This window comes from Balaenoptera acutorostrata, chromosome 15, assembly GCF_949987535.1.
Source record: "Balaenoptera acutorostrata chromosome 15, mBalAcu1.1, whole genome shotgun sequence".
Lineage (NCBI taxonomy): Eukaryota > Metazoa > Chordata > Mammalia > Artiodactyla > Balaenopteridae > Balaenoptera > Balaenoptera acutorostrata.
The window spans coordinates 81851567-81877901 of record NC_080078.1 but is presented as its reverse complement, the minus strand read 5'-3'; the positions used below and the strand labels follow the sequence as shown (position 1 = coordinate 81877901).

The 26335-nt window shown below is 45.2% G+C and overlaps 1 protein-coding gene across 3 annotated transcripts in view; it reads left to right on the top strand.

Moving 5' to 3' along the window:
• The first annotated feature begins 2987 nt into the window (after positions 1–2987).
• Positions 2988–26335, top strand: part of BCAS1 (brain enriched myelin associated protein 1) — a 114895-nt gene continuing 91547 nt past the window's right edge. For 2 of the 3 annotated variants that reach the window (XM_007185281.2, XM_007185280.2), the window contains exons 1-3: positions 9460–9580; positions 20313–20389; positions 23566–23644. In XM_007185281.2, coding sequence (XP_007185343.2) covers positions 20318–20389; positions 23566–23644 — 151 coding nt within the window. In that variant the 5' untranslated portion in view covers positions 9460–9580; positions 20313–20317. Of the gene's footprint in view, positions 3007–9459; positions 9581–20312; positions 20390–23565; positions 23645–26335 lie in introns of those variants that run through there. The other variant, XM_007185279.2, reaches the window with a different exon arrangement.

Here is a 26335-nt window from a genome sequence, read left to right as displayed (position 1 = left end):
CTAAAAAAAAAAAAAAGGTACAAATGAACTTATCTACAAAACAGAAACAGAGTTACAGATGTAGAAAACAAACCTACGGTTACCAGGGGGTATAGGGGGAGGGATAAATTGGGAGATTGGGATTGACATATACACACTACTATATATAAAATAGATAACTAATAAGGACCTACTGTATAGCACAGGGAACTCTACTCTATACTCTGTAATGGCCTACATGGGAAAAGAATCTAAAAAAGAGTGGATATATGTATAACTGATTTACTTTGCTGTACATCTGAAACTAACACAACATTGTAAATCAACTATACTCCAATAAAAATTAAAAACAAAAAAACAACACTCTTCCCTCTGACAACATCAGGGAAGATTAATCACTAAGATCATGGCCCTCATGCCACTTATTTCCACCTCTGCCTTGGTTGAGTAATGAAAGCTGATCAGGAAGGAGGCCGAGTCCTGGAAGATAAACGGAACTGGGTGTCAAGAGTCAATTGTTTTGGCAGTTGACAAAGAATAAGGACAAATGTCCAATGAACATGTGACAACATTTTCACCCTCATGTTCACTAAGGCGGGAAAAATTACGAGATGGAATACTGATGAGAGATCATCTTTTTTCACTAAGCAAACACAAAATAATTTTTTTAACTGTGAATGCCCAATTTTCACCTGGATACAAAGAATCTGTCCCTCTCACACACTGATTCATTCATTCATTCATCTGTGGAAAAACAGAATATAATCATGAGTGTTGGAGACTCAGTCCCTGGCCTCAGTGAGGAAGGCCATTTAGTGGAGAGGAATTTGGCCATGTGTATCAAATGCCTTTAAAACATGACTATCCTTTGATCCCACACTTCAACATCTGGAAAATGCTTCTATGAGAAAAATCTAGGAAATGACTTCAATAATACTGCTGCAAGGATGTCCATCTCTGTCACGTGTATAATAGCGGAATATGTCAAACACTTAAATGTACAGCATGGCCAGTGGTTAATTCATCTGGGGCATGGCTACTCAAAGAAACTCCAAACCCTATTTTGAATGACATATTTGGCAGGGTATACAATGATTTTTAAAAAAAGATATCTTAGCTTCAAAACAGTATTTCGGAATCAGTAATGTTTCTGATATTGACATGGAATGAGAGAAATACCAAAAGAGAGTATTTCTCAGTGATAGGGTTATGGATTATTATTCCTTTTATATGTTTGCTCCCTGCATATTTTATAAGGAGCATCTATTCCTTCTGTAATGAGAAAAAAAAGGAGCAGTTTTTGAAGTTTTGTTCTCTAGAACCCTTTTAAACTGTTAAAAACTATTGAGGACCCCAGAGTGCTTTAATTTATGTGGATTAGAGCTACAGAAATTTGCCATATTAGAAATTAAAGTTAAGAATTTAAAAAATATTTATAAATTCATTTTTTAAAAAATAATAAACAAAACTATTTGGTTTGTTCCAAAACTGAAAACAAAAGGCAAAAATAATGGTACAGTTTTTCATTTTTGCCAGTCTTTTTAATTTCTGCCATCCGAGAAGACAGCTGGATTCTCATACCTGCTCTACATTCAGTGTGTTTCCATATGTTGCTTTGGTTAAAGTATAGGAAGAAAATCCAGCCCCACACAGTTCCGTAGTTGGACAAGGAAGAAGTATTTTAACAGCCTTTTCAAATAATTGTGGGTAGTGTGCTATGATGCCATGCCAAAACTTGACAAGGGATAGTTTCTTAAGGTTAGTTGTAGTGTGAAATCTGAAACCATAAATGAACTTTTTATTGTCTGTATACCTGTGAGAGGATGAGCGAGAGAAAAGCAAATAGCATCTTAGTGATATTATGAAGACTGTGTAACCTTGTGGACCATGTGAAAGGCTCAGAGACATCCACAGATTCCTGGACCACACTTTTGAGAATCACCATCATAAATTATCCACAAGAAAGTGTGTAGCTCCTACCAAATGTGAAATAGATAGCTAGTGGGAAGCAGCCTCATAGCACAGGGAGATCAGCTCGGTGCTTTGTGACCATCTACAGGGGTGGGATAGGGAGGGTGGGATAGGGAGGGTGGGAGGGAGACGCAAGAGGGAGGAGATATGGGGATGTATGTATACGTACAGCTGATTCACTTTGTTATAAAGCAGAAACTAACACACCATAGTAAAGCAATTATACTCCAATAAAGATGTTAAAAATTAGTTAATTAATTAATTAATTTTTTAAAATAGTATGTAGCTCTAGGGCGTCATCCTAGGAGAGTTGGAATGATAGCTCCATTTTTTTGTTTGTTTGCATTTGTTTGAATAACCTTTTGAATTATTTTTTTCACTTTTTCCCACATGCATTTCAATTTAAAAAATCAACTTTCCTAAGGTCATTATCATAGATTGGTTCCGTGGGATGCAGACTCTGAGATGGAGAGTTGCCTGTCGGGAGTTTATTGGGGTGTGCTCTTGTGAACCACTCCTGGGGGTGGGGGCGGGGCGGGGTAAAGAGGGAGAAGGGGAACACTGTCAATCGACAGGGAGCTCTGGAGCTGAGCCCACCTTTCAGGGCTGTCCCCACTGAAGCAAGGTGACCAGGTCTTTATATGTATACCAACCAGTCATCGGATGCTGACTGCCCAGGGAAGGGCTGATCTGAGGCAGAGCAAGCTCCAGAGAGAGAAAGAGCCATCGACAGCCAGCCCTTCCAGAAGCTGGGACCGAGCACTCAGTCCTGGAGGGGGGTTCTGGGCAGGCCTTGCAGCATTCCCTGCAGCCACATGGCTAGTTCAGTGCCAGAGCTGAGATTAAACCCTGTCCTTCCATTTGACTCTGGAGCCTCTGTAAAGAGACCCTCTGAACACTTTCCTCATGTAATGCGGGCTCTATCCATCCATCCGTTGCAGATGACGACCAAAGCAGAAAATCCGAAGTTAATGGCGTAAGAAGAAAGGGTGGGATCTGCACATCACCCTGTCCTGCACGAGTACAGTTGGCCCTGGGCTCTCTGCTCCTCTCGCGGTGAGAATCTGATCCACTTGTCATTTGCAAACATAAGCAGGTCCACGTGCAATTCACTCTGGGCTCTCGCGGGATGGATTCTGGGAAAATGGAGGACTTTTCCCGAAGGTTCACACACTTTCCCCATGGTGATGGGAATAAGCTAACTGACCAGAAAGGGGAAAGGAAACTGTAGAAATTATGCCTTGAAAGTGTCACCTGAGTCTGAAGTGCTACTATTAACAAAGTGAAATAATCGACGTAGGAATATCCACACCCATCTATAAGATTGGAGATGGGGGTACCCAGCTACAGGGGCTACAGATGCCTCTTACACCCACACGGCCGTAATGAATACAGTAACGGCCTGTGTCTCTCTGACACAGTAACCTTTTCTCTATTCTGGAAAAGGTTATGTCCCCACAGAAAGAAATCTCTAGTTGGCATCTGTGTCGTTGCTCATGTTTGCTCTAATACAGAGGAAGACCTGAGGTGGTTTTCTGACACTCCTGCCCAGGAAACCCCGTCCACCTTTCTGAAAGCAGGAAAAGAAAACAAAACAAACCCTGCCTGCCCTCCGATCTATGTTTTCTGCCTCTTATTTCATTCACTGTGAGCAGGAAAACCCCACGAGAGATCACACAGGGAGGGAAAATTATTAGCATCTCATAATACCATATTTCCAACTCTATTTGCAGAAGCATTTACAGATGCTTCTAATTTAAAACAGCTTTCTGACTGAAGGCTCTGAAGCAGAGTACATTGACAACAGTACGATATTTAGACAGTTTTATCCTATGTTCATGGTAATGAAGTCTTGGAACAAGCTAGGAAGATGGGAGTCCTGTCCCCTTGCCATCCTCAGGAACAGGGGTTAGCAGGGAAGCCATTAATTCTAACGATTAGAAGAAAGAAACAAATGACTACAATTGTGGGAATCTAACATGGTGTTTGATTTCCGTGCCAGTCCGTGTAGATTTGTACACCTTCTTGGCAGCCTCTCCGTAGCTGTGCGGGTCCTCCTACGGCCTTTATGTCCCTGTAGACTCTGAATAAGCATGTGGGTGCGGAGACCACTGCAAAGCTGCTGTTGGAGGCTGGTCTGCAAAATCAGATGGGTTAGACTGTGTGAGCTCCCTTACCCCGTCCATGCTCAAAATCTAGTCCCCAAATCTAGACTAGGATCCATGAGGTCAAGATCTCCCTTCTCATCAGTGCTGTCATATAGAAGCTAATGTCGTCCCCTTCTTTCCAAACCCAGAACCATACTTTGTGCCAGGCAGTGTGTGAAGTATTTTCTCATTTGAAATAATCAAATTATCTCATTTGATTCCCACAAGTCAATGACTTGGGTGCTACCAATATCCCCATTTAACAGACGATGAAACTGAAGCACAGAAAGGGCAATCTACCTTCTCAAGGTCACACAGCTAATCAGCTACCGAAGCCAGGATTCTTTTTTAGACTGCATGGCTCCAGAGCCTGAGTTTCTAATCAAGGCTGGGCCCTGGATTTAGCCTTTAACTGACTCCAGGGTCAGTCTGTAGTTTAATTTGGAGCAAGACATTGGTCTTCTCAGAACCTCTGTTTCCTCCTTACCCAAGTAGATACCTCTTATGTCATATGATTTCACTAAGGAGCACATCAGGTAATGTACAAGAAAGTGATCTGAAGAATGCCAAGTGAAGAGTGGACACATGTATTAGATTTAGTGTCTCAGCCAAAGCAGGGTGGGTATGTATGACCACACTGTGAAGTCTGGGTCATTCCCCCCTCTGGGTCAGTGATCAAAAACATGGCAGAAACCAGCTCAGAGTGAGTGAGAGGCCTGCGGGTAGAAAGGAGGAGGGTCTGCAGTGCTGGCCGGAGGAGGCCTGGAACAGTTGCCAGGGAGACTTCAGATTTCAGATTTCCCGTGAATCTTCAGCAGAGGGCCCAGCTCCAGTCCAGATTCCAGGAAAGCAGTTTGATAACAGGAGCTGACAACTTCATGAGTTTGTAATATTTGAAGAGGGGTGGAGATGGTAAAGAAAGATTAAGAGGAGAACCAGGTCATGAGATGTGATGATGAACACCACCTAAAATATGCATGGCCAGGAGCAACTCCTGCCATGTGGACAGTCAGAAGTGAATTCTTCCACCAAGAAGTTTGTCGACTCACTGCTACCTCCAGCCAGGGCCCTGAGCTTGGTTTAACACTCTGTGGTCACCATCTTGAAATGATTAGCAATTTTATCTTTGAACTCGTGTTGCGGAAGCAAAATTGGATGGGACAACCTATTAGAATGGTCAGACCAGAACACTGACAACATCAGATGCTGGTGAGGGGAATTCCCTTCCCTGGTGGCACAGTGGTTAAGAATCCGCCTGCCAATGCAGGGGACACAGGTTCAAGCCCTGGTCTGGGAAGATCCCACATGCCACAGAGAAACTAAGCCCGTGCGCCACAACTACTGAGCCTGCGAGCCACAAATACTGAGCCCACGCACCACAGCTTCTGAAGCCCATGCACCTAGATCCCGTGCTCTGCAACAAGAGAAGCCACCGCAGTGAGAAACCTGCGCTCAGCAACGAAGAGTAGCCCCTGCTCGCCGCAACTAGAGAAAGCCCGCACGCAGCAACGAAGACCCAACGCAGCCAAAAAAAATAAATAAAAATGCTGATGAGGATGTAGAGCAACAGGAACTCTCATAGATCGCTCGTGGGAATGCAAAATGTTACGACCAGTTCGGAAGACAGTTTAGCAGTTTCTTAAGAAACTAAACATACTCATACCATGTGATCCAACAGTCATACTCCTTGGCATTTACCCAAAGGAATTGAAAACTTGTGTTCACACAAATACCTGCACATAGATGTTTATAGCAGCTTTATCCATAATTGCCAAAACTTGGAAGTCACCAAGATGTCCTTCAAGAGGTGAATGGATAAATAAACTTGTATATCCAGACAATGGAATATTATCCAGCGCTAAAAAGAAATGAGCTAGCAAGCCATGAAAAGACATGGAAGAAACTTAAATACATATTTCTAAGTGAAAGAAGCCCATCTGAAAAGGCTATAAACTGTATGATCCCAACTATATGACATCCTGGAAAAAGGAAAACTACGGAGACATTAAAAAGATTAATGGTTTCCAGGGTTAGGGGGAAGGAAGGATGAATAGGCAGATCACAGAAGATCTTTTGGACAGGGACATTAGTCTGTATGATACTACAATGGCAGATACACGTCATTGTACATTTGTCCAAACCCATAGAATGTATAACATCAAGAGTGAACTGTAGGGCTTCCCTGGTGGCGCAGTGGTTGAGAATCTGCCTGCCAATGCAGGGGACACGGGTTCGAGCCCTGGTCTGGGAAGATCCCACATGCCGCGGAGCGGCTGGGCCCATGAGCCACAATTACTGAGCCTGCGCGTCTGGAGCCTGTGCTCCGCAACAAGAGAGGCCGCGATAGTGAGAGGCCCGCGCACCGTGATGAAGAGTGGCCCCCGCTTGCCACAACTAGAGAAAGCCCTCGCACAGAAACGAAGACCCAACACAGCCATTAATAAAATAAATAAAATAAACACAGAATAATCATTAAAAAAAAAAAAGAAGAAACAGATATTTAAAAAAAAAAAAAAAAAAAAAGAGTGAACTGTAATCAAAACTGTGGATTTGGGGTAATTATGAAGTGTCAGTGTAGGTTCAATGAGTGTAGCAAATGTATCACTCTGGTGTGGGATGCTGATAGTGGGGGAGCCCTGCACATGTGGAAGCAGGTGGTATATGGGGAATCCCTATACCTTCCTCTCAATTTTGCTGTGAACCTAAAAAAATAGTCTTTAAAAAACATCTGATGGAAAAGGCGGCAGGTACGTGAGCAGAGGAAGTACAATACACACGTCCGCTGCTTGTTGCTGCCTGTTCACAGATAGCATTCATGGTGCCCCACAGGAAGAGAATCCCAGTGGACCGTGATGGGTGGGTGTCTAGCAAGCCTCAAGGTGAGTATAAAGTACAGTGTGTTGTAGCTACAGCCGAGTTTATAGGGGCGCTGGCAGCCCTGAGAAGCCACAGTTTCCATTCAAATCAGAAATTGTCTCGAATGCAGAAAGAAGGCGATGCAGTCTAAGAAATATGAACAACAGAAGAACCCTATTGCATGAGTTGTTACTCATGTTACCTCGCTGCCAATGTGCAAAAATGATGACTTAGAAAAGGAAAGATGGAGCAATCGGTAGCTTCTTTTCCTTTCCACCCTTCCTTACTCCTCAGTAAACTGAAAGTACACGGTGTTGGTAGAATGCATGCGTGTCTAGAAACAATATCAAAACAGTGGAGTCAGTTTGTGTGGCATTTACTGTGCTTTAGTAAAGAAACGAAATACGAGTTGTGTGATTTGGGAGATTCTGCACAGGAGTTCACTGCATTTAAAACAGATATTGCACAATAGAATATGAATGGTAAAACTCATGCTAATAACTTAAATTTTTAATTTTTCTTTCCTTAGAATGACTTAGAATAGCAAATAAAATACATAACATGTAGTGAGAGACTGTGGAAGAAAGGAAAGCGCTTTCTATTTCAGGATGTCTGCCAGTACTATTTCCTGCTTTTAGAGCGAGGGGCTCAACATTTTCCTCTTGCACTGGGTCCTGCACATCACGTAACCAGCCCTGCCCACATTACCACTACTCAGTAACACTTGAGGAGATTCTAAGATACACCAGCCACAGTGCCAAGTGCCCTGCCTGAATGATGTTCCTTCGTGGCCCGAGTCACTCACGGCCCTAAACCTCATATAATTAATTCTTCTGTAAAACAGATGCCAAACTCCTAATCATGGCATGGACGTAACTGAGATGGGTGGATGTGAAATGCTTTGCAAAGAGTTAAATGCCGTCCACGGGGCGCTTATTGTCACAAATAATGACGGGGGAGCTGGTCCCATCAGGAAGTGCTTGCCCAGCACCTCCTGGACGGCGGGGAGGCGGTCACCCTGTTCTGCAGGGTGCTGAGAGTCGGGATACAGAAACCAGCACCAAATCAGCTCAAAGGCCCTGGCAGCCAAGAGGGGCGGCAGAGACTGAGGGAGGGGGGAGGGCAAGCTGCTGGCTCCACTCAGCAGCTGGTCAGAGTCGACGTGTGAACCCAGGGTGGGGAGCCCAGGCCCTTGACCCGCAAGGCCAGCCTGCCTCCGTGCTTGTGTCCGCACCGTGTGCGCGCCTGACAGCTGCTTAGCAATTGGGTTTATTACCTCCCAGATTTAAAGGTACAGCGCTGAGCTGAACTTGAGGTTATAGACCTAATTATGGTGCATCCAGCTGTGAATTCAGTTTTTATTTCAATAGTATTTTTGTCCCTTAAATGTGGCTTTCTGAAAGGGGCCTTCTCCAGCTCTCCCTGTTTCTCTGTCTTAGCAGCCTTGGCTTTTGTTTCATAATGAGGATCCTACTCTGTGACTCTATTTGTAGGACTCTTGTGTGTAATTATAATGAGCCCAGGCAGGGTGGGGGCAGGGCCTCTTTTCCTCACCACTCTAAATGCAGGCCTATATATAGCCCGGTGCTCAACAAGTATTCATGGTGGGTGCTTGAATGTGCATATTAATGAATAAAGCCACAATAATTACTAGTTTGTATTTCTCCTGAATGTTTTCAAGAACACTGAATAATATAGCTCATCCTGTTTCCCTTTTTGCAATGGCTATTAGGAGGCTCAAAGCCACATCTGTGAAGCCTTCATAGCAAGTTTGTAAATCCACATGCAGACTTATTTGTGGTCCTGGTCCCATTTGTTGTACCCACTCTTATTTTTCTATCTTCCTTTGTTATCTTTTTATTTATGCTCTCATACTGCATTGCATATGTCTTTCTAAGACACCTTAGTAAATATCCTTGCTGGAACTAAATAAAGTAAATAGCCTGTCTGGAATTTCTAGCCTGCAGAGAAAAAGAATGCCTTTTCCAATGCCATGCTCTGTCTCCAGAGCAATAAGCCACCCTTAGGTTACCTGCCTTCCAGTATCCAAAACCCTTTGGGAGAGATGTTTATGTGACTGGGGGCGGTGCAGTGGGTGAGATGTTATTTCCTCCCGATTAGGTGGTTAGGTGGTGGTGGAGGGGGTGTTCCAGAAAGAATGAAGGTGAAAGGCAGACAGAACGATAAAACCTTACAGAACGTGTTTTCCCTGCTCTTCCCATGACCTGTGGTTACCGGGGAAGGGAATTAGCCACCCAGGTCAACCCGAGCAGCTGCGGCCGGTGAGGGCAACCAGACAGGATGCTTGTGGTGCCAGGGAGGCATTAGCACAAGAGAAATCAGGTGCTCGGGTTTTATTGGAGAGGTGAGGACAGCCCCTGAATCCAGGAAGAGAACCTGCTTGTATAGGGCAGTCGGGGAGAGGAGGGCTCCACCCAGACTTGTGTTTGCCCTGCTCTGTGTATTCAGCCAGCAGGCTCCAGACGAGGAAGCAAAGGGCAGGGAGCCGCCAGGCTCAGTTGACAGCCTGGCACTGGGCAGCACCAGCTGGAGACACGGCGCTCCAAGTAAGAGCAGCTCCAGGTGACACCAGAGGACAGAAGACACTCCCACCAGGGGCTCAGCAGGTAATTGCTTCCAGATCCTTTAAGCATGGCTGGAGGGTTTGTTGTTTGTGGCAGGCAGTGAAATGTAGAAGCCAGGGGTCAGAGAGGGTTGCGCTTGACCCCGGCTCTGCCACCGAGTCACTGTGTGGCGTTGGGTATGTGAGAGCCTCAGTTTCACCATCTGTGAAATGGACCCAAAGATAGCCTTACCTAAAAGGATACAAAGATTAAATGGCAATGTGGGCAGTGTCAAGTTCAAAGCAACAGAAATAGCTCCTATTTGCATTGGAACAATTGAGCATCATTTCAAGTGTAAAACTTGGGGGAAAGTCAGCAGATGGAAGGGTATTCTATGTGATTTGGGGACCACCATCAGGACAGGAATCCCCCATAGTAAAGCCAACTTTGAGTCTGTGTCTCGGGGCATTGTCTAAGGAAGTAAAGGAGACAGGGAGAAGGACTCCCCGAGTGCCTTTTGTGAATCCTGTTCTTTACATAAATGGTCCTAGTTAACATTCAAGACTGCCCCTTGAGGTAGGTGCTGATTCAAATCCCAGCAGCACAACTGCAGAAATTTGCATTGCCCTCAGAAGTTTTCCTGCTCTGAAGAGTCCTGGTGACGAGAGGGTGGGACCAGTCTCAGTCCTGCCGCTGCCTGGTTGCCGGTGGGGCAGGTGACTTCACTCTCTGGGCTTCAGTTTCCTCAACTATAAGATGGGCATTATCATAGCACCGAGATCAAAGTGACAGCCGTGAGAGCTGAGGGGACCAACGCATGGGAACACCTCCGCGCTTGACACGTCAGCTGTTATTTCTGTTGTTGTTATCGTCCTCGCCGTCTGATGATTAGGAAAATGAGGCTGGGGGAGGGGGTGGGTAGGAACTCCTTCTAGATCTCACAGAAAGGAAGTTGTGAAACTGGGATCCCATCGGGGCCAGGACTTCAGTGAGATGAGTGAGGCACTCACCTTGGGTGCAAAATTTAAGAGACACCAAAAAACTCAGTTTTCGAGATAAATTATATTTTAAGGCAATGGTTTAAAATTTAAAAATCAATGCCAAAACTCCACTATGAACAAAGTAGCAACATATTTAGTAAAGATAGTATCAGTCCCAGCATTAATTTTGGTTTTTTAAAATATTGTGATGAAATATATTATTTATCTTGATGGCTGAGTTTTCTGGTGCCCCCTTAAATTTTACACCAGGGGGCAGCTGGCCCCATCCTCATGGCACTCTGCTCAGATTGCACTGCCTTAGATGCCTAGGGTGTATAGATCCTTCCTCTCTCCCTAAATAAAAGCCAGGAGAGGGCTGTGCTAATGTAGTTTTCAATTTAAGGGGTCCCAAATCATGGTGGATGTTTTTTCCAAAGGGTTCTGAAACTTGGGAAGGGTTGTCTTTTTAGGAGAAAGGCATGTGCTTCAGGAGAGTAATGGGCCTGGAAAAGCCCATCCTGGCTCGTTTCCAGTCATGGGGATGCACGGGGAGAGGGTTGGAAAAGACCTGGGAGGGCTGCTCGCTGCCGCTCCCACAGGCCTGCCCGAGCTGCTGGCGGGTTAAACATTTGTGGAGTGTCACCTTGTCAGCAGCTTCTTTTGCCGCCCAGACCTGGGCCTGGAAGCGGTTAAGGATCTGAGTGCCTGAGTCATGTGGAACCAGGTTCAACCTTAGCTCTGCCTCTCCAGAGCTTTCCTTCTGATCAGGATTACTTTACTCTCCTTTATCCATTTAATCAGCTAAGGTGAATTGAGGGCTCACTCTGTGCAAGCAGGACAAGCAAGGTACCTGCCCTCATGGAGTGTATATTCTAGGGATGAAGGGCTTGCATCACTAAGCCTCAGTTACTTTATCTGTATAATGGGGGAATAATGTGGGCTGCTGAAAGAGAAAATGGAGACAATGTAAATAAAGTGCCTGGCCCCAGGCACCTTGGGGGCAAAATGCAGGGAGGCACTCACTCTTAGGTGCCCATCTGCACCTGCCCAACCTTGAGGAGGAAGCCTCCTTGCATTTTGCACCCAGACGCCTCTCCTGCCCCACCCCACTCCTGGCCCTGCCCGGCTCACGGTAAGCCTGCAGTTAATGTTACCTGCTATCTTTATTAGCTTAAAAATGGTTGGTGCAACGCTCAGAATAAGATACTGAGCTCTGACCCTTCTAGGAACAACAATGCGTAAATGGATGCAAGCACAATGGAGTGTTCCAATAGCAGGACATCAGTTGCCAAGCGTTCCTAAAACACTCAGTGCCATTTCGATAAAGAAGCCCCTTCCCCTGGGCCCACATGGGCCCGTGCCAGGGCGCAGGGCACAGGACTTGGGGAGCACAAAGACGGATGGATTTCAGTCCTCATGTGCTCCCTCGTGCAGGTGGCAGTCTGCACCACTGCACACTGCAGCCCATGTTCCCAGCACGGTGCTGGGGACCGTGGGGAGATGCAGGACCATGGGACCTGGCAGAGCAGGTCTGTTCTCTTTACTCATCTTGACCCTGCCTTTGGAGTTGGGGGGCAGAGGGCTTCTGCTGGGTGTACCAGCCTGGCCATGTTGACACCGCCCTCAATGGGTGGTGAGAAGGGCCACAGTTAGCCTGCATTCCATTGCCTTGATCAAAGGTGTTTCTGTTTACTTGGTGACTAATTCTGTCACCATTCCACCATTCGAGGACCTCCTCCTTCCATTTGACAGTCATTTAGCTGCCGGCTGGTAAGGCAGCTGCAGAAATGCTCTTTCTCCAGGGCAGGTTGTACCATATTTGGTGTTTGATCTGTTCCCAGGAGGACGGCATACTGTTAAAACCTGTAACTAAGATGAGGAGATGCTGGCGGTGGTGGGAGGGCTAGGACGGGATAAAAGTGAAGGTGTTTAAGAGAACAAACTTGCAACGAGTCGTAAATAAGCCATAGAGATCTAGTACACAGTATAATGAGTATAGACAATAATATTGCTTTACAGTTGTGTAATGTGATAAATATCACTACATCGGCAGTTACATTACAATATATAAATGTATCAAAGTAACATGTGTTGCACCTTAAACTTACACAATGTTACACATCAAATTTATTCAATTAAAGATCTTTTAAATTAATTGATTAAATTAAATGAAGCCACATGACCACAAATCACTGGAGTAAATGAGGACGGATTCAAAGGAAACTTCCAGAATGGCCAATTTACTTGTGGATCAGACCACAGAGCTAATGGGATCATAACATTAAAATGAGAAATAAATAGTAAAAACTACCATTTTCTCATCTGACTACTGCCAAGCCCTTGGGCTAAATCTTTCCAAAGATTATTGATGACTTTTCAATTTTTTATTCCTCACTTTAGATCTGGCTACATTCCTTGACTAGTTATGATTTTAATTTCTCACTGCAAAAACACATATGCAATAAATATTTAATATTCTATGTTGTATTAATAAATAAAATATAGCATAACTTATATGGCAGAGGAGACAGTAAAGGTAAGAAAGTTAAGAGTTTGAACTCTGGAATGAGGCTGCCAAGGGTTAAGTCCTGATGCTCCCTCTTACTAGCTGATCATCTGTATTGGTCAGCTCAGGCTGCATAATAAAAATACCATAGACTGGGTGGCTTAAACAACACATATTTATTTTCTTACAATTCTGGAGCCTGGGAAGTCCAAGGTCAAGATCCTAACCAATTCTGATTTTGGTGAAAGTTCTCTTCCTGGCTTGCAGTCCTCACACCTCTGTCCTCTTGCTGCGTCCTCACGTGGGAGAGAGAGAGCAAGCTCTTGGGTGTCTCCTCTTATAAGGACGCTAATCCTAGAGGATTAGGGCCCCACGCTTATAACTTCCTCTAATCTATCTCCAAATACAGTCACATTGGGCTAGGGTCTCCACATGTGAATCTGGAGGGGGATGTAATTCAGTTCATAGCATGATCTTAGGCAAGGAATTTAGGGTCCCTGGGCTTAGGTTCTGTATCTGTAAAATGGGGACCATAAGAATCTCTGCTTCATGAGGTTCTTAGGAGGATGTAATGAGTTGATACAGAAAAGCACTCAGAGCAATACCCAGCATAGAGACGGCACTGTAGGAATAGTAGGTATTATTGCTTTTAAAGTGTGGCACACTTTATTTACCATGTATAATAATAGCTAATCTTTATTCCTCAACTGCTGTGCACCAGCCAGTGGGCTAAACCCTGCATGAACTGCTTTCTTTTCAGCTCAGCCTCCACATAGTGACATTGGGGCCAGATCACTCTCTGTTGTGGTGCTGTCCTGTGCATTGTAGGATGTTTAGCAACATCTCTGGTCTCTACCTACTGAATGCCAGTAGCAGCCTCCCATCTTGACTCATGACCATCAAAAATGTCTCCAGACATTTCCAAATGTCCCCTGGGGGGGGGCCCCAGTTTGAGAAACACTGCTCTTGAATCATTGTGAGAAACAGAAGCATATTTCTAAGGAGAACATTTTAATATAATAATGTAACTCATCAAGAAATATGACAAGATCTGAAATCTGAAATGTAAATATACAGTCCTGGATAATTGGGACCAAATGCCCCAGACATTATATAATTTAATATACTAGCTCTGTGCCTGCTACGTGCCTACCTCATTTAACCTTCCCCACACACTGCTGGGATGTATAAAGATTGTTGGGTAAGTGTCACAACCTTCCTGCGCCTCAGTTTCTTATAAAAAAATGAGAAAATATCGAAAAGGACAAAAATGCTAATTCGAAAAGATACATGCCCTCCAATGTTCATAGCAACATTATTTACAATTGCCAAGGCATGGAAGCAACCTAAGTGTCCATCAACAGATGGATAAAGAAGTTGTGATACACACACACACACACACACACACACAGACACACATATATATTTATATACAATGGAATACTACTCAGACATAAAAAAGAATGAAATTTTGCCATTTATAGCAACATGGATGGACTTGGAGAACATTTTGCTAAGTGAAATAAATCAGACAGAGAAAGGCAAATACTGTATGATATCACTTATAAGTGGAATCTAAAAAATACAACCAGCTAGTGACTAAAACAAAAAAACAAGCAGACTCACAGAGAGAGAGAACAAACGGATCGTTACCAGTAGGGAGAGGGAAGGGGGGAGGGGCAATATAGTGGTAAGGGGAAAGGGTTATTATGGGATTATATGAAACCATGTGTGTGAAACTTTTGAAAATTGTAAAGCACTATAGAATTTAAAGACTCTTTCATTCAATTAAAAAATAAAATAAAATTGAGAAAATAGCACCTAACCCAGAGGGTGGTTGCAAAAGGGCCAAGGGGAGTCAATACACACAAATCAGAAGCGCTCGGCACGTAGGAAACACTCAGAACATGCTCATTGCTGTCATCATTACGAATACTGTCATTTTCCACGAGAAAAATGCATTGAAAGGGCCCAGTGCTTTTCCCAAAGCCTCACAGTCGTGGGGTTTACAGAGGCATGTGTCACTCCAGAGCTCTTTTTCATGGGGGGAAGAGTGGGTGCCCAGAAACGGAGGAGAGTGATGGCTCCCCGCTCAGGCTGCCCTTCTACCCTCCTCCCGCGGGGCACATGCCCCTCACTTCTCAACAACCGATCAGGAGGGGAGGCTGTCCAGGAGCAAGTGTGCCCTGCACCCCTTTTCTCAGGGGAGGAAAGCCGGAGACCCAGGAGGTTTCTCTTGATTTGCAGGCTGACAAAACAGAGGGCTCAAAAAGGAGTGCGGGACTTCCCTGGTGGTCCAGTGGTTAAGACTCCACACTTCCATTGCAGGGGGTGCAGGTTCCATCCCTGGTCGGGGAACTAAGATCCCACATGCCACATGGGCGGTGCAGCCAAGAAAAAAAAAAAAAGAAGTGCTTTGAAAGGGTTGTGAATGTTTTCAGATGCCCAGGCTGATTGTGATTTGTGGGACCTGAAAGCCAGTGCCCTTCCTCCGTCTGAGAATCCCGAGCCTGGTTCTGGGTACCAGGGTAGTCAGCATTTGGAAGGGTCCCTGGCCTGGGGGATGCTCACTTCCCCAAAATATCCAAAACAGCACCTCTTGGCCTCAGCTGTCATGGAAGTCAGCCAGAGATCTTGAAAATATTCCGATGCCCGGGCCCCACCCCGGGGAGTCTGATGGAATGGGTCTGGCTGGGGCCCAGGCATGGGCATTTAAATCTCCAACGGTGATTCTAATGTGTAACCCAGTTTGAAGACTAGCCTCAAGGACACAGTCAGGAAGTGGAGAAGTAAAGGGACTTTCTCATCTGAATGAGCCCCAGCCAAAGACTTACCCCATGTTCTCCAGATGCTGGGCCCTCAAACATGAGTCCAGTTTCAAAAACAAACCCCTCTGCCATATGGAGGCTTGTGTTTAATGTCAGATAAGGTCATAAGAACAAAACAACTCACACCATCGGTTCATGAAAGAAGGGGCATTTTGACATCACCTTCAAACTTTTTTTTTTTTCAAAATAAAACCTAGCTCTTTCAAAGAATATGTTTTTCTTGATGAAAAAACTTGTCTTCTGATTTATGTTTCTCCTTTGTTGGAGACTGGAGAAAACTTCATCACAGACAGGAATTGTCGTCTGGACCACCTGGAACCTCGGTTTTACCATCTGCTAAATGGGGATAAAAAGGGTCCTTGCCTCACAGAGTCCCCGACCTGGCTTCCAGGGTGATCAGCTTATCCTGGTTTGCTCAGGACTTTCCTAGGTTTAACAGGAAAGTCCTGCATCCCAGAATGCCCTCATTCCCGGGACAACCTGGATGATGTTCCCCATCACGGTGTTTCCCCTTACGTGCCTGATCGTGAGAATCACCTGTGTGCATTTGCTAAAAATACAGATCCGGGGTCCCAACCTGACTTTTTGGTGAGACGATCATAGGAATCAGAAGTGCTGCAAAGTTCTCTAGTTGATTATATCAGACAAGTGGGGGAAAATGACTGAAAATATCAATGATGATCATGGTGATACTTCTAATCATGAAGAACACCTTCAGGGTACTCACTGTGTGCCAGACCCTGTTCGGGGCACCTTCCACGTATTAACGCCTTTAACTCCCATGAAACTCTTAAGTGGGTGCCCTTATTATCCCCATTTTACAGAAGAGGAAACTGAGGCCCAGTGAGGCTCAGTAACTGGCTCAGGGTCACTCATTCAGTATGTAGCCGAGCAGGGATTCTCAACTTGGTGGTTTGTCTCCAGAGCCCACATTTTTATCCTGCTGCAGTGCTCTCCACCTGGAATTCTTAGCACTGGGCTGGCACTTCATAAGGCAGATGTGATCATCATTATTGTCTTATTAGTTGTACTATCTTTGGGGCTAGAGGACTTGCCACTGTCTTGCCAACTTTTATCGGAAGGTTTAACTGCTAAACGTAAAACCGTTTCCTTTGACTTCCCCAGACATTCTGACCTTGCCCTGGAGGCTGAATATGTTCATTTCTGCCGATACTGACGTTGACCAATAGGTGGCAGTAACCGTTTGTTTTTGTCTCGTGGAAATCCGGCTCCTCGCAAAATTTGAAGGAAGGGCAGGAGCAATTTCACAACACATATGTTGTAACTGCTGGTGGAAAGCAATGTTATCTGAGTCCAAGTTGTCCCTGCAAAAGACGTGCAAATGGATTTTCCTTTTTTCAGTCCATTTTGCCTTGAATCAGCCAAGAGGCTCCTTAAAAGTGCAATGATTGGGGTAATGGAACCTGAACTCTTTGGGTTGAAAAAATTTCTCTCCTGCTTGCGCACATGACACCTCTCCCAGTCCAAAGATTTTTTCATAACCTCAAACATTTTTATTGAGGGTAGCCCCCAAATTGGACTAAATTTAAATTGAATAACAGGAACTTTGGAAGTTTGTAAATCTATTGGTAAATAATTTTTAATTTTATACAACCTGGATGATGGAGATGTCATCTAGTGTGTGTCCATTTTTGCAAGTGGCCTTGGTCAAGGAATTTAACCTACAAAGCTCAGTTTTCTCATCTGTAAAACTGGAATGATGATACCACTGCCTTGCTGATTTGCTATAAGGAGTAAATTCATTTACAGCAAGTAAAGCTCTTAGAACAGTTTCTCAGCACATGGTAACCACTCACCAAATTTGTTGTTGTTATTATTATTACTATCTTATCATCACTATGGTTGTTAGAGTGTTGTTGTCATTATTTTTATACACAGTGGGTTCAAATCCTGGTCAGTCTCAATTTGGGCAACACTTAACCTCTCAGCTGCTTCAATCTCCTTATTTGCAAAATGGGTATACGTTACCCAGGGTGATCTTGAGCAGAAGCGATAAACTTTGTAGAAAGGGCCAGACAGTAAATATCTTAAGCTTTGCAGGCCATATGGTCTCTGTTGCAACTACTCAACTCTGCCTCAGTACGTGAAAGCAGACGTACGTAGACTATACATAAATGAATGGGCATGGACGTCTTCCAATAAAATTTTATTTATGGATACCAAAATTTGAATTTCATATAATTTTCATGTGTCACAATCTATGATTCTTCTGATTTTTTTTCCAACCACTTATAAATGTAAAACCCATTCTTAGCTCACTGGCCATGCTAAAACAGGCAGCAGGCTGGATTTGTCCCCCAGCTGTCATTTCCTGACCCTGGCCTTGAATATTCAATATTATATTCATAAAGTCCCATTTATAGATGAAGTGATGGCCTATTATAAGTATGTATATCTTGGATTTTATAAATAGAAAATATTGCAACATAACTAGTGTCCTGTATGTTTTAGCACTGCTCAGCTTGATTACATGTTGTAATTAGTAAACATATATAATCCCCAGATTCTGATATCTACCAGGTTCCCCCAAGAAAGCCCTTTTCTGGCCTCCCCAGTTTCTGATTACTTGAGTCTATTACCAGGGCATAAAAACTCATACCATGGGCCAGAGGCCCATGGGAATCCTTGGAGAGGCACTGGCTGCTTTCAGCCAGAAAGCAAAAGCCCTGGCTGTTATTCTGAGAGCCATCAGGGCAGATGAGCCAGCAGCCAGGTCTTTGGAGATGCACGCTACGCTGGAATCGTTTATGTGCGTGGAAGAGAAGCTTTTAGGTAGTAAGGAAGCTTGGAGTGGCTGAAAGAGTCCCACTTCTGGAACCAGACATACTTTGGGTCAAATCCTCACTCGGCCATTTTCTGGATGTGTCCTGGGTGAGTTTGGGAGACTCAATTCCCTCCTTTCCAAGGGGAGGTAATAATATGTGGAACATTCCGGTGGTTGGGAGCACAGGCAGCCGGTGTTTGAATCTAGCCTCTGCCATCTTTAACAGGCTGACCTTTGGAAAGTAATTTACCTCCTTGTGACTCAGCTTCCTCTCAGCTAGAGGGACACGATGGCAACACCTCTTTCACACGGGTGTGTAGGGCTACGTGAGACGGTACAGGAAACGCTCTTGGAAAACAGTGCTTGGAACTGAGAACATGCTAAATTATTGTCAACTATTATCATCATTGTTCTAACAAGGCTCTTGAGAGGTTTAGTGATAATGTGGGTAAGTGTCTAGTTCAGCACCTGCCGGGTGAGGGGTTGTTATGAATGATTATTCCCTCCACTCAACTAATAAGTAATCATTTAGCACCTGATCAATGCAAATGCAGTGCTGAGAATAGGAGATATAACAGTGGGTAAAGACAGACAGTCCCTGCCCTCGTGGTGCTTACAGTTTATTGGGGAAGGGAGACAGAAGTTAAATACTCTGTTTTGCCCTCCAAGTCTAGATCAATTGTTACTTCATTCCAGAACCATCCTATTCAGTGCTGCCACCTCTTGCCCTCCGCTGTGGCCCCCCTCTTGTTACGTTACCAATTTCCTTTTTATTCATAGCACTGAACCCTATGTGTTTTGATAACACATTAACATACATATTGCTTCTTAAGAGCCGCACATTATTCTAACCACTTTACAAGCATTAACTCATTGTGTCCTTGTAGCAGTCCTGTAAGGCACAGAGAGGCTAATCAACTCATCCAAGGACACACAGCAGTGAGGGGCAGGGAGAGGGTTCAAGCCCAGGTTGTCTTGCTCCCGGTCTGTGCTCATAACCACTGCACCATGCTGTCTTGAACTATCGAAAACGGCCTGATTTGTGGATTTATTGTCTATTTGTTTATTGTCTGTCCACCCAACAGATTTCAACTCCATGAAGTCGGGGGCCTCATCCATTTAATTCACAGCTGTAACTCTAGTGTCTGGCACAGCCTAAGGTGCAGAGCTGGTACTCACTATATATTTGTTGAATCAATAAATGAATGAAAATATAGCCAAATAAACATATAATTACACGTAGTGCTAAGTGCTATGAAACAAAAAATGCCAGGCCTATGAGAGGTTTTAACAGGGGACTAAATTTAATTTGAGGATCAGAGAATACTAAAAATTATGAGTATTATTTTAACTGTCCCCATTCTAAAATCTCCTTGATATAATAGTTGTGACTGGCTAAGAAAGAAGAAAATGTTATCTACACGGAATATCCTTTTTGAGATGATAATATTCTCCCAGCAATGAAATGCAATTGAAAACTGGGGCTGCATTTGACTTTAATTCTGTTGAATTTATGAGCCCAGAATCTCCCCTCATTCCCCAAAATAAACATAAGCAATTGGTCTACCTGGGGCTTGTGATAATATACCCACAGTAACTTGGCAGTCTCTGCACCTTAGTTTTATAGGCAAGAGTGAGACTTCTGCTGGTCTTGGGTTTTCATTTTTCTCTGTGTCTCTCTTTTTCTCTGTTGCAGGAACAATGGGTAACCAAATGAGTGTTCCCCAAAGAGTCGAGGACCAAGAGAATGACTCGGAAGCAGACGCTCACAAGGTAGTGTAGTTACGGTCACTGGGTCATTAGCTACTAGTTGGGAGAGTCGGGGGTGACGGCAGAATAAACGGCCTGCCCAGGGCTCATCACAGAGGCGTGATTGATGCTGCTGCTTTTCCCAGGGGTTGTGCAGTTGTATTCAAACCTCCAGAACCCATCAAGGAGCTTGTTAAAAGTGCAGGCCCGGGGCTTCCCTGGTGGCACAGTGGTTGAGAATCTGCCTGCTAATGCAGGAGACACAGGTTCGAGCCCTGGTCTGGGAAGATCCCACATGCCGCGGAGCAACTAGGCCCATGAGCCACAACTCCTGAGCCTGCGCTTCTGGAGCCTGTGCTCCGCAACAAGAGAGGCCGCGATAGTGAGAGGCCCGCGCACCGCGATGAAGAGTGGCCCCCACTTGCCACAACTAGAGAAAGCCCTTGCACAGAGATGAAGACCCAACACAGCCATAAATAAATAAATTTAAAAATAAAAAATAAAAAAATAAAGGCAGAAAAAAATTTAAAAAAAAAGTGCAGGTCCTTAGGCCCCGCTCAAGGCCTGCTGAGTCAGATATTGCAGGGCTCGGAGCCTATGAAACCTATGTCTCCATGGTGATTGATTCCCATGGGGCCAATCTGATCTCTGTTCCCAGGTGGGTTTGGACCAGGGGTTCTCAACTGTGGGTGATTTTGCCTCCCCACCAGGGGACACTTGGCAATGTCTGGAGATGTTTCTTGGTTGTCACAACTCGGGTAGTGCTCCTGGCATCTAGTGGGTAGAGCCAGGGAGGCTACTAGACCCCCTGCAATGCACAGGACGGCCCCACAGCGGAGAATGATCCAGCCCAAAGTATCAGCAGTGCTGAGGATGAGAAACCCAGTTTTTGATCAGCAGTTTGCAGCCGTGGCTGGACATCAGAATCATCTGGGAAACTTAAAAACAAATTGTGAGGCTGGAATTGTACCCTAGACCAATGAAATCAGAATCTGTGTGTGGGAACCAGGGTGGCACCTGTATTTTCAAGGCTCCTCAACTGTTGCATGTTCAGCCAACGTGTAGAACTTCTTGTTTGTGAATCCCTCCTTTAGAAGATTGCTCTGGAGGGCTGAGGCCAGGGACACCCAAGTGCTTCTCCTTAGACCTTAGATCTACAAGCAGGCAGCAGAGAACCTAAATGTCCACCACCAGTGCTTCTGCAATCAATTCAGTTTAAGATTTAGAGCCCAGTTAGACATGGAAATCATTGTAGGAGGAGGTAATACCTACGAACTGATATTGATCACAGCATAGAGGGAATTCCTGCTCAGAATAGAAGGCTGGATTCAGAGAAGATTCTCGCATCTGACCATGTATTAGAATCCCTGGGAAATGTTGAAAACGCCCGATGCCCAGCACCACCTGAGACCAACCAAAACACAACCTCCGGGTAGGGGCCCTGCCATCAGTAGTTTCCCAAGATCCCCAAATGATTCCAAGTCTGGGAGCCTCTGGCCTCCAGGACCAGGCAGTGACAAAAATGAGCAAAGCAGGAGGGTGAAGCCCATTTGCAGACAGCTGGTTCTGACCAACTTTACCCTCAGCACGTTCCCAGAGACTTATTTTTCATTTGAAGCTGGAAAATGGTGTCAATGCAACCTCCTGATTTTTTCAATATTGGCAACGGATTCCAAAATACTTAAAAAAAAAAACCAGAACAAAACGTCTGTGAGCCAAGTAAATCAAATTTGCACACCAAGTATTACCCCAGGGATGCCAGTTATGACCTCAGAGCCAAATGATCACATGAGTTTGATATTTCAATTTTATGATTTCTTGGTAGGGTTAATGATAAATTCAAGAACACAGGCTTCTTTTATTTTTATTTATTTATTTTTGGCCACACCATGTGGCTTGGGGGATCTTAATTCCCCGACCAGGGATTGAACCTGGGCCCCGGCAGTGAAAGCACCGAGTCCTAACCACTAGACTGCCAGGGAACTCCCAACACAGGCTTCTTTTAAGCAAAACTGTTACAAAAATATAAAGAAAGGAAACGTCTTCCACATCTCCCCAGTAGTTTCCCATCATCAGGAGGTGAGTATTTAGTCTTTTAGGTTTTTTTTCTCTCCGCACTTATTTACATATATTATACTACTAATAGTATTAGCAAAATAAGACACGATATGCAAAGTACTTAGCATATAATCAATATTCAGTTAATGCCAACTATTAGAGGTGTAATTTATTTTATTACTAAAATGACATTATATAACATACATTCTTTATTGCAACCTTTTTTTCTTTCCATGTGAGTGTATGTGTATATGTGCATGTGTGTATATATATGTACATCTATGCATACATATATATGTATAATCTTTTTAAATGTCTGCAATAAATAACAGAAGAGAAAAAAAATCAGGGCAGTGGTCTAAAATTGGAACGGGGTTGTAACAGTGCAGTGAAAGGAGTGGGTGTGGAGCAGAAAAATAGCAACAACGAACTTCCTGTATTTTTTTTAAAATTAATTAATTTATTTATTTATTTATTTTTGGCTGTGTTGGGTCTTCGTTTCTGTGCGAGGGCTTTCTCCAGTTGCGGCGAGCGGGGGCCACTCTTCATCGCGGTGCGCGGGCCTCTCACTATCGCGGCCTCTCTTGTTGCGGAGCACAGGCTCCAGACGCGCAGGCTCAGTAGTTGTGGCTCACGGGCCTAGTCGCTCCGCGGCATGTGGGATCTTCCCAGACCAGGGCTCGAACCCGTGTCCCCTGCATTGGCAGGCAGACTCTCAACCACTGCGCCACCAGGGAAGCCCGAACTTGCTGTATTTGAGGAGAGAGGCCAGTGCTTGTGTGCAGGACCCTGGAGTGTGGTGAGCCTCACAGCGTGTCAAGTTCTTGTCCCCTCCCTGGTCAGACCAGCGCCCCAGTTTGCCTGTGTGTCCCATCTGTACGAGGGTGTCTGTCCTGCCCGTGCTTGTGGGGCTCACTGAAAGGAGGTAGAGACCATGCAAAGCTCTTATCAACACAGGAGTCCAGTCCTTGCAGAGGACTGCAACTATACATAGTTTCTCTGAGGTGTGATAGAAAACGGGGTAGTTCCTAGACATGCAGACTTTAATTTTGTGAGGCACCCTTGTGGCCTTGAGGTTCTTCCTTGAGTTTTTCTGACTTTCCCCAGAGACTCGGCTAATACTGCCACATGTTCTGTTCCAGGTGGCATCTGGGGACGAGTGCGGTCAAAATGGGATGCCGGTGATGGTATCCACCCGCTCCGTTCAACTCTGCCATGAAGGTCAGTGTCACGTGGGGACTGCTCCTCTGGGGGTTGGGGGGATGGTGAAGGGTCTGATGATCCCTGTTGATGGTGAAACAAGGTGGAAGAGTTGAAGCCACAGACTCACGTGGAAGACACTTGTATTAGTTCCTGGGGCTGCAAACACAGTGTCACGAATCAGGTGGCTTAAGCAACAGAAATGTATTGTCTCACTGTGTTGGGGCCAGAAGTTGGAAATCAAGGTGTGGGCAGGGTTGGCGCCTTCTGAGAGTTTGCGGAAGAATCTGTTTCCCTGCCTGTGCCCTGGCTCCTGGTGGCCTCAAGTGCGCCTTGGCTTCTACGTGGTGCTCTCCGTGTGTCTTCGTAGCATCTTCCTTCTCTGATTGTCTGTCTCTGTGTCCAAACCGCCCCCTTTTATACGGACACAGCCCCGTGGGATTGGGCACACCCCCACTGGCCTCATCTTTTTTTTTTTTTTTAATTATTTTATTTATTTATTATTTTTGGCTGCGTTGGGTCTTCGTTGCTGTTGCATGGGCTTTCTCTAGTTGCAGCGAGCAGGGGCTACTCTTCATTGCAGTGCTCGAGCTTCTCGTTTCAGTGGCTTCTCTTGTTGCGGTACACAGGCTCTAGGTGCACGGGCTTCAGTAGTTGTGGCTCGTGGGCTTCAGTAGTTGTGGCATGCGGGCTCAGTAGTTGTGGCTCGTGGGCTCTAGAGCACAGGCTCAGTAGTTGTGGCTCATGGGCCTAGTCGCTCCGCGGCATGCGGGATCTTCCCGGACCAGGGCTCGAACCTGTGTCCCCTGCATTGGCAGGCGGATTCTTAACCACTGCGCCACCAGGGAGGCCCCTGGCCTCATCTTAACTTGGTCTTCTGTAAAGACCCTCTTTCCAAATGAGGTCATAGAAACTGGGGGCTAGGACTTCATCTTCTTGGCAACTCAACTCTTTTTTTTTTAAATTAATTAATTTATTTATTTATTTATATTTATTTTTGGCTGCATTGGGTCCGCGTTGCTGCACACGGGCTTTTCTCTAGTTGAGGCGAGCGGGGGCCACTCTTCGCAGTGGTGCGTGGCCCTCTCACCACGGCGGCCTCTCCCGTTGCGGAGCACGGGCTCTAGGCTCACGGGCCTCAGCAGCTGTGGTCCGTGGGCTCCAGAGCACAGGCTCAGCAGTTGTGGCGCACGGGCCCAGCCGCTCCATGGCATGTGGGATCCTCCCATACCAGGGCTCGAACCCCTGTCTCCTGCATTGGCAGGCGGATTCTCAACCACTGCACCACCAGGGAAACCCCTCGGCAATTCAACTCTTAACAGTACTCATCTCTCTTGAGTATGTATGACGCCTGGAAGAGGCCGAGGCTTTACAGCAATGAGTTAAAAGCAGTAGAGTAGAAACACTAAGAGGCTGGCCTCTTCAGAGTCCGACAGACCAAAGTGAAAATCCCTGCCCTGCAACTTACTAGCTGTGTGACCTGGAGCAAGTCGTTTGGCTTTCTAAGCCTCGGTTTTCTCATCTGTAAAGTGGGGATAAGAACACCTAGCTCACAGAATTGCTGAGAGGACTCCAGGAGATCATTCACCAAGCATTTTACATATTACCCAGCACTTAGGAATTCCAAAGAAACAAGTAAAATATAGAAGACAACAGAGGGCAGTATTAAAACTGGACAATGTACTTACCTATTTGATTTCATTCTGGAGTATAAGGCTATAAATTCAAAGCATCAAAAATGACTGAGTTCTACTACGTGAGGAATATCTATAAATTATATGAGACAGTATAGCCCAGTGGTTGAGGGTAAGAACTCTGGAATCAGACTGCTGGTTTTGCCACCTACCAGCTGTGTGACCTTGAGCCAGTTAATTAACCTCTCTGAACCTCAGCCTCCTTGTCTGTGAAGTGGGATAATAACAGTACCTACAGCATAGATATCAGATATACTAGAAGTACCTCTTTCAGTGCCTGGCGCATAGTAAGTGCCATGTATGTATTAGCTTTCATGATTACATGATGGCTATGGTTGCTGTCCTTTACATGTAAGTTTCTGGGCTTCAGCTTCATTTCCTGAACAATGAGATGAATCATAACATTGGTTCCAGAGGCTTTAGAATTTCCTAGTGTAAGAAAAACAACTGCTCTCTGTTTCCCCTCGCTATGCTCTGCTACCCACACCACGTCTGACACCAGATGTGTGGGTTTTCCATACAAGTGATTCTGTGACACCAGCTGGGGTCCCACAGTTCAGTTCGGTTCTGACACCATCAACCCAGAGTTAGCAACAAGTTCCCACAGGTTAAGGGCTCACTCCCACAAGACTACCTCCCACTTCAGTTGCCAATGGCAAGTGGGGAGTCCCCAGGTTACCCACAACTTCTGTCCTACTTGGCTACAAATCAGAGGTTCTCACGACCTCTTCCTCAGATTCAGTCATTTGCTAGAATGGCTCACAGAACACAAGAAAACAATGTACTTATTAGATTACCAGTTCATTATAAGAGGATACAACTCAGCAACGGGCCAGATGGAAGAGATGCATAGGGGAAGGTATGGGGGAGGGGATCCTAGGGGCAGTGGATCGGGCAGTGGATCTTCCATGCCCTCTCTGGACAAGCCACCCTCCCAGCACCTCCATGTGGTCACCAACGCATAAGCTCTCTGAACCCTGTTCTTTAGGGACATTTGTGGAGGCTTTATTATGTAGGC